The 14,491-nt window shown below is 35.6% G+C and overlaps 1 protein-coding gene across 1 annotated transcript in view; it reads right to left on the minus strand.

Annotated features, from left to right (window-relative positions):
• Positions 1 to 13,811, minus strand: part of LOC107657949 (tudor domain-containing protein 3-like) — a 20,910-nt gene extending 7,099 nt beyond the window's left edge. The window contains exons 1-8 of the mRNA XM_016446294.1: positions 13,768 to 13,811; positions 10,096 to 10,186; positions 9,868 to 9,933; positions 9,331 to 9,491; positions 3,680 to 3,821; positions 2,847 to 2,918; positions 2,587 to 2,733; positions 1,030 to 1,179 (exon numbers count right to left, since the gene is read on the minus strand). Of these exons, the coding sequence (XP_016301780.1) occupies positions 1,030 to 1,179; positions 2,587 to 2,733; positions 2,847 to 2,918; positions 3,680 to 3,821; positions 9,331 to 9,491; positions 9,868 to 9,933; positions 10,096 to 10,186; positions 13,768 to 13,811 (873 nt within the window). The remainder of the gene's footprint in view (positions 1 to 1,029; positions 1,180 to 2,586; positions 2,734 to 2,846; positions 2,919 to 3,679; positions 3,822 to 9,330; positions 9,492 to 9,867; positions 9,934 to 10,095; positions 10,187 to 13,767) is intronic.
• Positions 13,812 to 14,491: the final 680 nt, after the last annotated feature.

The raw sequence follows: 14,491 nt of genomic DNA on the forward strand, positions 1-14,491 counted from the left end.
AAAGCATGTTCTAGTACACCCCCAAAACAAAATCAAGACTTTGTAAAAGAGCATAATAGGACCCCATTAAGAAATACAAAAGTGAAAACAGCAGAATTTGAATCCATTAGTGCACAAAAAAAAAAAACACCTTACAGAAATGTTCAACCCATATTTTCAAAGTCAAAATGATACAATTTACAAAGTAAGATTTTGTACTTTCTAAATGAATTTAAAGGGGTCATATGATGTTGCTAAAAAGAACATTGTTGTGTATTTGGTGTAATGCAATGCGTTTATGCGGTTTAAAGTAAAAAAAAAACGTTATTTTCCACATACTGTACATTATTGTTCCTCCTCTATGCCCCGCCTTTCTGAAACACGACGATTTTTACAAAGCTCATTGTTCTGAAAAGCACAGTGTGCTTTGATTGGCCAGCTATCCAGTGCGTTGTGATTGGCCAAATACCTCAAGCGTGTAACGGAAATGTTACGCCCCTTACCTTATGATGCCGTGTCCCGGCCGGAGCGACGAGACAAAAACATTAAAACCCATTATAAGGCGGGCTTGAGAACGGCGCGGCCGGCGGATTCAAGGAAGGAGCCTGCGCAACACAACCCCAATTTGACATTTCATGAAGAAAATACAATATGAGTGACATGTCTATGTAAGACTCATCATGATGATGATGCATAAGAGTTTTTTGGCCTGTTTTATCATCCAATGTGATTGCTTAGTAAAGTAACAACACATTAAATCTAGTAACGACACATTTTAAACAGACTCATTGGTTTTGGAAAGTCGGTGGACGACCAACAAGTGATCAAAGCACAGCTGTTTAGCTCTCAGTGAGGACTGCCGGAAAACAGCTGCAGATTTTACTGAACTAGATGTTGGATCTGAAGTTATGATAACTGCGTTCAGTCTATTTGGATCTTCTCCCGTGTTTCACAGCATTAACAGTTCAATTCATGAGGAAGAACTTCCTACTTAAAAACTGCTGACAAATCAGCAATTTTACATCTATTTACGATGATCTTTGATCTCACCAAATCTCTGTAAACTCCTTCTGACTTGTTCTCCATCCATGGCTTTTCTCTCTCTTCTCGTCTTCTTTGATAGGTGTCTCGGTTCTTGTAGGTGGATCCTGGATTGGCGAGGTTTCCGCCTGCATTGCCGCCACCGCCGAACGTACGCGTCTATCACAAACAAAGAGAAGACAACAGATGCACAATGAAAAAACATAAGACACTGGTGCATCTCCAGCATTTTTAGATCAGATTTCTTCTATTAATTTAATAACACAACTATAGAACAACGAACAGCATTTCTGGACATCATAAGTGTGCTTTAAAAGTTCAAATCAAAATGAGTTTTGAAACACAGCCCAGGTGCTGCCGAGGCAAAGTGTTTAATAATTTATGTGGTGTTCACTTATCACGTTACATCTGTAATTACACACTCAAAATCAAACATTTCTTAATTAAATATCGGAGAATATTAAGTTCACCCATGGCCTAAGGACGCAGTCATGAGAATGAACAAATTCAATTACACATTGCTTTAATATATCAATATTTCATTATCAAAAGGTGCTACTTTGTTGCAGGGGATGAAAATCATATGTATTCTGAATTGAAATTCCAGTATGTGACCCTGGAGCACAAAACCAGTCATAAGTAGCACAGGTATATTTCTAGCAATAGCCACCAATACATTGTATGGGTCAAAATTATTGATTTTTCTTTTATACCAAAAATCATTAGAATATTAAGTAAAGATCATGTTCCATGAAGATATTTTGTAAATTTCCTACCGTAAATATATTAAAACTTAATTTATGCATTGCTAAGAACTTAATTTGGACAACTTTAAAGGCGATTTTCTCAATATTTAGATTTTTTTGCACCCTCAGATTCCAGATTTTCAAATAGTTGTATCTCGACCAAATATTGTCCTATCCTAACAAACCATACATCAATGGAAAGCTTATTTATTCAGCTTTCAGATGATGTATAAATCTCAATTTTGAAAAATGTACCCTTATGACTGGTTTTGTGGTCCAGGGTCACACATCTTTGTACAATGCAAAAAAAAACTACAATCTGAGGGTTATATGTACATAACCGGTCAAAAGTTTGGAATAATTAGGATTTTTAAATGTTTCAGAAATAAGTGTCTTCTACTCATGTCTGTATTTGCATTTTTTTAAATAAAAAATACAGAAACAACAGTAATATTGTGAAATATTAATGCAATTTAAAAGTTTTCTATTTGAATACACTTTAAAATGTTTTTTTTTTTACAGCATTGATAATAATGTTTGAAATGTTTGTTGAGCAGCAAATCAGAATTTTAGAATGATTTCTGAAGAATTATGTGACACTGAAGACTGGAGTAATGATGCTGAAAATACAGCTTTGATCAGAAATAGAAATAGAAAAAATTATTTTAAATAGCAATAATATTTTTAACATTTTCTGTATTTTTCATCAAATAAAATGTAGCCTTGGAGAGCAAAAGAGGCTTCTTTAAAAAAAATAAAAAATAATAATAATTCCTAACAGTGCTGTATGTTCATTTCGCAAGAACAACATCAAACACACCTCTTTACTCCTGGCGACCTCTGCAATAGCAGCGATTCTTTGTTTCTCAAACTCATCGTTGTCGTCAGATTTGACAGCGTTGGTGCTCTGCAGGGTCTTCCTCTGGTCCAGAGCTCTGCTGTCCACCTGCTCCTTATGAGCACATTTCTACAGAGAGATGCCAGCAGCTTAGACACCATCCATCCAATTACAATCAAATCAACCTCATAAATAACCAGAAGGTCAAAGGTCACAATGAAAGAAGCTGAAGGAGTCCTGACCTGTCCAAAGGGAACGAATGGAGGAGGTCCACCTTCTGCGCCAATGTTTCTTCGGCTGTGTTTGGCGAGGCTCTTTTGTGAGAAAAAGAGTTAAGCGTTTCATTAGATATGTGAATGTAGTGTAACAGTCCTGTTTTAGTATCAGTGAGATACTATTATAGTTTATATTAATATTTTGAATTTTATTTTCCAATTTTAAATTGTAGTTAAAGTTTTAGTAATTGTGTTGTGTCATTTTGAATAAAAATGTCTATATAGTTATTTATTATTTTATTTCCATTTTAGTTACTGCAGTACATCATCACGTTATTAAAAAATGTAATTAAAATGAGAAATGCTGCCTTGCATAAAATAACCTTTTTATTTGTTAACATTTATTTTATTTCAAGTACCAAAATAAATTTTCATGGTTTCCAGTTTTAGTTAACTATAATAACCCTGCTCCATAAGGGAGAATAATCTTTGGACTGAAGTTATTTACTTATCAAGATGAATAAAGCAATGCATCTTCATGCTATCTGGCTTTGATTGATAATTAAAATAAATCATCTGTTGCCAATGTGCCATCCATCAGTGAGCTAGAACATGATGAATATTAACAGATGGTTACAGACACTGACACGGTGACTTCTGTTTCTTAAGTTTTAATGAATAGAACCTTTAAAGGAGTCACATTTTACACTTTTGCATCTCAATTTTTTCCCCAGAGCCCACTTATAATGAAGGTTTCCTGCGTCGTAAATTAGTGTAGTTTCATGTTTTACACCAACTCTGACACTCAGAGTTAAACAGACAGCTTGTGCTATGGCATATTAAAGAATTTTGAACCTCACCCTCTGCAACTCCCACTTCTCGATCATGTGATCCACTTCACCTCCGAGAACCGTGATCTTGGAATCGTCCAACAGCAGGATGCCGTTTTTAACCTGAACGTCCCCCAGGAGCTTCACTTTGGTTCCAGGAGGAGTGTTCAGACTGAAAGTGGAGCAGAAATCAAATTAAAGGGTTAAATCAATTGCTTTCTTTTAAATAAACGGAGTGAAACACTGAAAACGTTTGAGTCAGCAAGGTTTTTGTTTTATGTGAAAGAAGTCTCTTCTGCTCACCAAGGTTGTATTTGTTTGATAAAAAATACAGTAAAATTGTGAAATATTATTACAAGTTTTCTATTTGAATATCTGTTAAAATGTAATTTATTCCTGTGATTCAAAGCTGAATTTCCAGTATCATTACTCCAGTCTTCAGTGTCACATGATCGTCAGAAATCATTCTAATATACTGATTTGCTGCTCAAGAAACATTTCAGATTATCATCAATGTTGAAAACACTGACACATTTTTTTAAATATTCTTTGATGAACAGAAAGTTCAAAAGAACAGCATTTCTTTGAAATAGACATTTTGTAACATAACATGTCTTTACTATAATTTGTAATCAATTCATTGCATCCTTTCTGAATAAAAGTAATACAAATCTTATTGACCCCAAACTTTTGAACAGTAGTGTAAAAAAAACGAAAGAGAAAAAAAATGGATATTATATTTTAAATAAAGACAATGTCTATTTTTAAAAATATTAAGATTTGATCACATTTTTAGCAGTTTAATAAAATTTAATTTACTTTAAAATAAGTAAAAATTTACTGCATTATATATATATATATATATATATATATAGTTACTTTTGATAATGAAACAAGTTATGACAAGTTCGGTACATATTATTCGGCCTTTTCGCTTATTCGAATAATTTCGGTTGCCGAATATTCGGTGCATCCCTAAATATATTTAGGCAAATAGAAATCTTATAATTCTTTTTTTTTTTTTACAAATATTTGGAGTTTAATTGTAATAAAGATGATGTCAAACTCTTAATATTCTTAAAATAATCATAATTTTCTTCACACATTTTATTTCTGAATCCCTTGTAATTATGTGGTATATTGTGACCCAGGGATTTCTTGAGAGTTTTCCAGAGATTCACCCAAAAAATAGGTCGGTTTTCCTTATTTGACATCTGCAATGACTTTCCAAGAAAAAAAAAAAAAAAGGGAGTGAGAGAATTTAAAATTCATAATTGCACTTTTCTGCTTTACTTGCTTCTATTTCCTCGTTGTCAATCAGGTTTTTTCTCTCCGATGTGTTTCAGCTTTAGTTAGTGAGAGGCATTTGCTGTAAATTGGGATTAAGAACTGGCTGTTTGACTTTAAAGATTAAAGGGGGGAGAAGGGATGGATTGAGAGAGAGGAAGAAACTCTATTTTCCCTCACAAGCACTCTAATACCCCGAGGAAATAAGTGGAGCTGTGAATTTTCCAAAACGCAGGCTTATTTCCTCAAATATGTCCCCTTGCCTGCACCCCAATCAAATGTTAATGCACCACTCTGCACTGCAGAAGCAGCTCCTGCTAAAAATACATTGCACGCACACCTCCCCGCTCTCCTACACGCCAAATAAACTCGCTCTCAAGAATACAAGTGGAGTCGAACTTTCCCTGGTCCTCTAATTAGAAGAGTCCGGGGAGTTTGACAGCACTCAATGTGAGACGTGACCAGCGCAATTACAGACTTTCCTGACCGGTTCATCGACACGAAGCTCAAAGCGATGTAGGATTCGATACGAACGCTCTCGTTTGTTCCAGTACAATGCTTCTGTTCTTTCAAACAATCTCACTTTCATTTGAAGGTGAAATAATTATTTGAAATGAGTGACACTAAACTGAATTGTAAAAATAACTCCATCTCATTGTTGTAATGTAAATAACCAAAGTCAAACTACAGTTTATATACACGTTGAAATAATGGATGTCCTTTCTGTGCAAATGAATGAAGAAAGCTTTGGTTTTATTTGCATGCACTTTTTAAATTCACTGAATGAAACACTGAAAAGTTTAGGGTCGGTAAGGTTTTAAAATATTTGAGTCTCTTCTGCTCACCAAAGCTGTATTTGATCAAAAATACTGTAAGAAATTGTGAAATATTATTACAATTTAAAATAACTGTTTTCTATGTGAATATATTGTAAAATGTAATTTATTTCTGTGATCAAAGCTGAATTTTCAGCATCATTACTCCAGTCTTCAGAAATCATTCTAATATGCTGATTTGATGCTCAAGAAACATTTCTGATTATTATCAATGTTAAAAACAATTGTTCTGCTTAATATTCTTTGATGAATAGAAAGTAAAAAAAAAAAAAAAAACAGCATTTATTTTAAATCAAAATCTTCTTTTGTGAAATAATTCAAATTTGACATCAAACCGAACTGTAAAAACAACTCAGTCTTATTCATAATGTACATAACCAAAGTCAAACCACAGTTTATAAGTGTGCAAAGCCTTCGTACACACTTTAAAATAATGCATGTCTGTTCTGTGCTTGAATAAAGGAAGCTTTGGGTTCAAATGAACAGTGGATAGTTTCATTCTGCATGTTAGCGACAGGGATGGATGAAGGAGAGAGTTAGCCAAAGAACAGATGAATAAAGAGGGCTCTGTTCTTCAAACGGCACGACAACACAGTCTCCACCTGTAGCTGCTGGCCGACGGCCATCACGACGGCTGATGCCCGGCCAGAGCGGTAATGGAGACATGGGATTGGTGAGGTTTAAGCCAATCAAAAGGTCTGAAACTGGGGTTAAAGGAAGGAGAGTACAAGAAAAGGGCAGAAAAGGTTGTTTGAGTTTGAAGCGGCTTTACAAGATTGCACAGTGTCAGATTTCATGGAGTAAAAGTAACAAGAAGATACTATTTCAGTCTTTTCTACTTCGAAATGTCATGTTTAACTCAATGTGTTATTTGCAATTTGTTTATAACAGTTTCTGAAACTTACTAGCAATTTCAAAGTAAACCTTACACCACTTTTTTCAGTGTAACACAGAGCTGTTATTTTAGAGAAATATTTCACCCAAAAATGAAAAAGTGCTGATAATGTACTCACTCTCAGGCGATCCGAGATGTAGAGGAGTTTGTTTCCTTATCAGAACAGATTTGGAGAAATGTCACATTCCATCACTTGCTCAGCAATGGATGCTCTGCAGTGAATGGGTGCCGTCAGAATGAGAGTCCAAACAGCTGATAAAAACATCACAATAATCCACAAGTAATCCACACCACTCCAGTCCATCAGTTCACATCTTGTGAAGGCAAAAGCTGCGTGTTTGTAAAAAAACTAATCCATTATTAAGATGTTTTTAAACTTCAAACCAGCTAAAATATGAGTCCTCTATTTATAACATTGCTTACTTCATTTAAAAAGTCGTCTGGTCTGAATCAGGAGAGAAATCTGCACAGATACAAGCCAAAACAGCTCTAAACAAATATGTGGCTGGATTTTGATGTGAGAGACAACAGGAGATGGTCTTTTTCACTGGAGGACAAGTTATTATGGACTCATATTTTGGCCTGGAAATAATGGTTTGAGGTTTAAAAACATATTGATGAATTTGTTTCTTACAAACATGCATATTTCAGCTTCATAAGACATTAACTGATGAACTGGAGTGGTGTGGATTACTTGATGTTTTTATCAGCTGTTTGGACTCTCATTCTGACGGCACCCATTCACTGCAGAGCATCCACTGGTGAGCAAGTGATGCAATGCTACATTTCTCTAAATCTGATGAAGAAACAAACTCATCTACATCTTGGATGGCTTGAGGGTGAGAACATTTTTAGCTAATTTTCATTTTTGTGTGTACGGTTCCTTTAAGCATCATGGTAATTTTTGCTCATATTAAGGCTAATGATTTAAACAAACTCTTCACATTAAGTATTACAATTAAGGGTGTATTTTGTCATGCATTTGTAACTTCACAATTTAAAGCTTTGTATACACTATTTAATTATAAAATGACAAGTTGTTTTAAGCAGTTAAGACACGTTCAGTAAAAAACTTATAAAAAAGTGAAAGTGATGTGACATGTGGCCAAGTATGGTGACCCATACTCGGAATTAGTGCTCTGCATTTATCCCATCCAAAGTGCACACACACAGCAGTGAACACACACACACCGTGAACACACACCCAGAGCAGTGGGCAGCCATTTTATGCTGCGGCGCCCGGGGAGCAGTTGGGGGTTCGGTGCCTTGCTCAAGGGCACCTCAGTCGTGGTATTGAAGGTGGGAAAGAGCGCTGTACATTCACTCCCCCCACCCACAATCCCTGCCGGTACGAAACTCGAACCCGCAACCTTTGGGTTACGAGTCCGACTGTCTAACCATTAGGCAACGACTTCCCTATAGTAGGGACTTATAGTAACGCATGAATCAATGCAACAACAGAGACACATTCTTGGCATGCAACCTGAATCTTTCTTGCACAAAGACACTGTTTTTCCGCATTTCTAAATGACATTGATGTTTTAGGTTCCTGGAGTGAAAGAGAAGTAACCTAAAAAGCAGCGCAATAACATGACCCTGAATGACTCTGTGAACATCAATTCATAGTGAAAAAAAACCCTTTTATGCGGCTCCCCACTACATCAAAACGTCTTTAGTCTGGCTCAAGGCAATTACAGGACCTCTTTATCATATTAAGAGCTACGTTTAATCAAATGGCGGGTTTTTGGCCTCATTATGGGCCACTTCACTGTGTCTGACGGGCCAAGACATTATTTCATTAAATCATACAGCCCAATTAGAAGTGCTTCAATTAAATATCTGAGGTACTAGATTTTACAGCCACTCATTCATAAAGGTGAGTGAGGGAAGTTTAAAACCGCAGTCACTTGCCAAAACTTTACGTTTACGCTTTAATATCATGTTTGATAGCAATAAGTTTGAATAAATTAGCCAAAATCTCTAAAAAGGCGGAGGGAACTTTCTACAGATCTCTGCGGGCACAGATTCCACATCACTCATACTATTTCTGATGTATGTAGTGTGCATAGTGAGCATACTTCATGAATACATGCAAATCCCACATGCATTTGCCATGTGTACTATAACCACATGAAATTCTGTAGCCCACAATGCAATGCTCTTGAGCTGACATTGCATTACGAATGTGAGATGAATGAAACAAAGGGATAATAATATGGATATTATTCTTGCACAAATGCATTGATTCGCTTCAGAAGGACTTTATTAAGCCCCCGGAGCTTGTGGAGCTTACTTACTCTTACTAGGCATCCACTAATGAGTATTTTTTTCTGATTTTACTTTTAGCTTCAACATTTTTAGTGCAAGTGGATGAATGAATTTTAAATGGAAGAAATTATTTTAGCACACCGTCATTAAGTATTATCATACTATCAGCTGTCAGCATGATTCAATCCCATTAAACCAGCACCATCTTGCTGCAATTAGCGTCCCACATTAAGAACAGGAAATGTGTCAACCTGGACCTGACTGTCAATTAGTCTAATTATACAAGGGCATTAGTTCCCACTGACAAGCTGATGTCGTTTTACACATCCCTACTTGCAGGTAGTGCATTAAAATGACAAGGAAGGTCCAAATATCCACAGACACATGAGCTGTACCTGATTTTGGACAGATGTTTGAACTCGAGGCCGGTGCACGATGTCTGTCCGTCCGTCATCTGCAGACGCAGCATTCTGGGCGCCGCCTGCGACTCCTCGTGATCTTTAGAAGCGGCGACATTACGAATCTTCTGCACCTGAAGGACACATGGGCCCTCCAACTGCGGCAGAACGAGAGGGATTTCGCATCGAACAGATAAAACACTCCAATGTAATGCATCAAGCTCATAAACATGTGGGTTTAAATTAGCGTTACAGAGAAACGCAGCTCTCGGAAACCAGATCCCAGTCATTATTCTGCAGTAATGTCACGTCCTTTTGACCAAACAAATGTTCTTTTACCTCCATCTATCTTTATTACAGCCTCTGCTAATGTTCTCTTTAATAACAGCGCCATCTTGTGGGCAGCATTAGCAAGTGCAAAAAGTCTATTTATATTATAATTATGCATTATGTTAGATTTCAGCTTAAACTGGCAAAATCCAGTTTCTAATGATCAACATAAGTCAAGCCGGTTATTTTAATACACAAATGTACCTTTTCTATTCGTCCACTGTTGATGTCCGTCGGCAGAAAGCTCTTTCCTATGGGTCTCAGATCACTCTGTGAATTATATAATGGTATTTATTTTTGTTCGCTTTCTCAGTGTGTAGATGCTACTATGGAAGAGCCTAAACCAAAATATACATGATCACAAATGGACAAAGACATATTACATGAGTAAATAGAAAACGGAAAGGGTAAATATAAAAGGAAACCACTTACGTTTAGTGCTACTTGGATGATGTCAGTCAGTGATGTTTTTTCCTTCTCTGATGAACTTTTACACTCCTTGATTCCTTCATCTGTAAGGTACCTGTGAAGAAAAGAGCAGGTTTAGAGGAAAAGTGTGTGATTTCAGCCAGGGATTTTCAATATTTTACACACTAAGAACCCTCAAATATGAGAGGGAAAAAAAGTTAAATTTAAAAAGCATGTATATAGTTTCTTGTATAAAATAAAAAATGATTTACACTGTGAAAAAAATATTACTATAAATACCTAAAAACGTTTAGTTGCCATTAAGTTTTATCATTCCATTTTTCCCCTTCTCATTACAGTTCTCTACTATTACATGTATTATTTGTTTAATTATTGCAAATCTAAATATTTACTAATTATTTTCATAGTTTACTGATTTCATTTTATATATTCCAATATTACTTTTTATTTATTTAAACTTTTCTGTGGCTCTGAATTTATCACTGTCAGTGAAAGTAAATTAAACTATCTTTACTACAGCACATAAAGCGACTATCTTTAATATCTGAACATACTTTTATTTCTCCCACTGTCACACTTACTTTTCAGACATTCACCTTATTAATATAACATTTTCTTCCTAAAAACATACTGATGTATTTTGTTTTGTTTTTTTCCCTGGCTGCTAACAGTATTTTATAACTTACCGGGGTGATAATAAGAGAACTACGAACTCTCCTTTGTGGAACAACTCTGATAGGTGAACAAAATATGCTCTGGAAAATTATGCAAATTAGTGCATATCTGACAAAATACCACCTCAGTTGGTTGCATATCTGACAAAATACCACCTCAGTTGCATATCTGACAAAATACCACCTCAGTTGCATATCTGACAAAATACCACCTCAGTTGCATAGATTCAAAATATTTAAGTAAGATTTAAAATTATTCAAGGATGCATTCAATCAAGGCTGTAGAGTTTTGTAGAGACGCTATTACATGTCCTTACCAATATCCAGCGACTACTAAATTGTCCCTAGCAATAATTTTGATCTAACAATTAAATATATGTGTATGTAACCACTGCTGTTGTAATTTCGGCCGCATCTGAAATAGGTCACGCCATTGATATTACCTGAGATTTTAAAGAAATAGCCTACACTAAAAAAATTGCGCACATTTAATACATGTGTGGAGTAAGAACATATAAGGGAGCAGAAGTGTTTCAGAAGTGTTTCAGTGGAAAAGAGCCACGCAGGAACAAACAAACCGAATTAATTGAGTGAGTCATTTACGCTGGAACCGCTCCGATTGATTAAAACTCGCCAATCGATCTTTCACCTCAAGCGATTCACTAGCAAAAACCAGATCAAAAGAGTTTTTCGAATTTTGATTTTAAAAAGCACGTAGTGATTGTTGAAACAGAGCTTTTCGAAACTCAGAATCAGTTAAACCATTGCGTCGCAAAATGATTCACTGTCGCAAAAACTACAACGAATGACTCGTTTGGACTACAACGCATATTTTCTGGGATTTGTGATATCACAAAGACTGGGGAGAGAGGTGTTGTAATAATGTAAAATTTGTGAAAAATAATGTGTTTTTCAAACAACCTAGTATGAGAGCCTGTTCTAGTACACCCCCAAAACAAAATCAAGACTTTGTAATGGTTTTTTTTTGTTTTTGTTTTTATAACCACAGTTTTACTACAAATACAGTGACAGTAGTGACATTTACAATGTTACAAAATATATGCTGTTCTTATGAATTTTCTATTCATCGAAGAATCCTGAAATATTAAATATATACAGTTTCCACAAACATACGAAGCAGTTTTTAACTGCTGAACTGGATGCTTCAACTCTTTTTAATTGCACTTTTTTTTACAGAACCATAATAATATACTAGTCAATTTTATGGTTTAGCCTATATGATACACACCCATGTTTTCACTTTGGATTTTTAGAAAATATTGATGACAGTGTCAATTCTCTGATTAAAGTTCATCACTGGAAATAATTAGACAATATTCATTCATCAACAAATGTAATAAAGTAGGCTACATGAAATGTCATTTTTCCTGAAGATCATGTTATCATCACCTTTCCCATAAACTTCAGGGTAGAAAATAACCCCTAAACGTTTCTTAAGGCTAAATGACATAGAATAGGCCTATCCATCAACATTTAGAAAGAAATGCAAATGCAAGCAGAAAATGTCTTCCTCTTTTTTGTTTCTTTTTCTTAAAAAAAAAAAAATGTTTTCTTTGCCTTTTTGTCATATGCGCCTACCACATGAACAACAGAACATGGTAAATTAGCCTAGGCCTACACTGTAAAAAAAATTCCGTAAAATTTACGGTAAAAAAACGGCAGCTGTGGTTGCCGGAATTTTACCGTAAAAAGTACGGTAGCAACGTTTTAGGCTTTACGGTTTTAACTTAAATTTACAGTTAAATACCGTAATTTCATTAACTGATATAATGTTAATATACCAACCTTATTGAAGTACTGAAATCTGTTTTGTACCTTTGTAATACACTGATAACCACCAAATGCAGGACGCGTCCTGGGAAAATGGCACGTATGGTCACCCTAGGATAGAATCTACCCAAACAAACTGAGAATTTTATTGAGTAGATGCTATAGGTTGTTTTTTACAGTGTACCCAGTGGTGACGTAACTTCCGATTCTTGTGAAATTGGCCTATGATGGACAGGGATCGTGCTACAGCTGAAGCAATTAGCATTTTGCTAAATGTTTTTGCTTCGCCCACTATTATAAGATCAATTGCTAATTCAGTTGAATCGAATGTACTTTATCGCATATTTAAACCTTCTCCTGGGCATAATAAACGAATTTCAGATGTTTTTCTAATTTTTTAAATTTTGTTTTCATCACACTCCGTTCAAATGCACCAAATGAAAAAAAAATAAAACCAAAACGAAAAATTACGCTTTTTGATTCACAAAGCGTTCACAAAGCATTTAGTGCATTCAGAGAGAGCACGATCCCTGTCCATCATTGCAAATGCGGCAAATAGCCAGGTTACTTCCGTTTACGTTCAAACGGCTTCCTTTTACACTGAAATGCCTTCTGTTTGCACTGAAAAGTTCACGCACATCCACATATGAAATCACTTGCATATATGTATATACACAACTAAAGCATGCGTCTTTCTATCAGAATTGAATACATTTGTGAATGTTATTTTGTATGTATGCACGAGTGTTTTATGGATCGGTATGCGCGCATCGAGTTTATATTTATGTGCGAGTGTTTATAGGTGTATATGCATGGATCAAGTTTATATGTACTGTATATGCGAGTATGTATAGGTGTGTCTGCATGCAGCGAGTTTATATGTATGTGCGTGTGTTGTTGTAGGTGTATGCATGGATCGAGTTTATACGTATAAGCGAGTGTCTATAGGTGTATGCATGTGTCAAGTATATATGTATACGCAAGTTATTCACAAGTGTATATGCATTCATTACTAACATAAGATGTATTGGTATGGATTTCATATTAGTGTGCACGTATATTTCATATATTTTTTTTGAACATCCATGTATATGTGTAATTTATAGGTGTATATGCACGTGTTTTATGTAGCCTATGTATTGATAACCGAAGTTTGATTTAAATCATACAATATTTGGCCGAGATACAACTATTTTGACTTCAACTCAACCTTGCCAAGGCAGACAAGACTGCTTGTGGTTCCATCAAACCCATCGTTTCATCACAATTTCACCATCCAGTTAGGCACATCAAACATAACTCCTTCAAAAACAGCCAGAAATCTTGTTATGATTGATGATCAGCTGACTTTCTCAGACCACATTGCTAAAACTGCCCGGTCCTGCAGATTTGCTTTATTCAACATCAAGAAGTTCAGGCCCTTTCTTTCAGAACATGCAACACAACTCCTTGTTCAAGCTCTTGTTCTATCCAGGCTGGACTATTGCAATGCTCTCTTGGCAGGTCTTCCAGCCACTTCTATCAAACCTCTACAATTAATCCAGAACGCAGCAGCAAGATTAATCTTTAATGAGCCGAAAAGAACGCATGTCACACCTCTGTTCATCAATCTGCACTGGCTACCAGTAGCTGCTCGCATTAAATTCAAGGCATTAATGTTTGCCTACAAAACCACCACTGGCTCTGCACCCATTTACCTAAATTCATTACTTCAGACATATGTGCCTCTAGAAGTATATGATTTATAAAAATACCCTTGCTACGTGTACTGTGTTAAGACTGAATAACTGAGACTTGTTATAGCACTTGCATATCATTGCTCTCTTGTTGATTTTGATTGCTTCTATTGTCCTCATTTGTAAGTCGCTTTGGATAAAAGCGTCTGCTAAATGTCTAAATGTAAATGTAACTATTTGAAAATCTGGAATCTGAGG

The sequence above is a fragment of the Sinocyclocheilus anshuiensis genome, unplaced genomic scaffold (genome assembly GCF_001515605.1).
Source record: "Sinocyclocheilus anshuiensis isolate Anshui unplaced genomic scaffold, SAMN03320099.WGS_v1.1 scaffold147, whole genome shotgun sequence".
NCBI lineage: Eukaryota > Metazoa > Chordata > Actinopteri > Cypriniformes > Cyprinidae > Sinocyclocheilus > Sinocyclocheilus anshuiensis.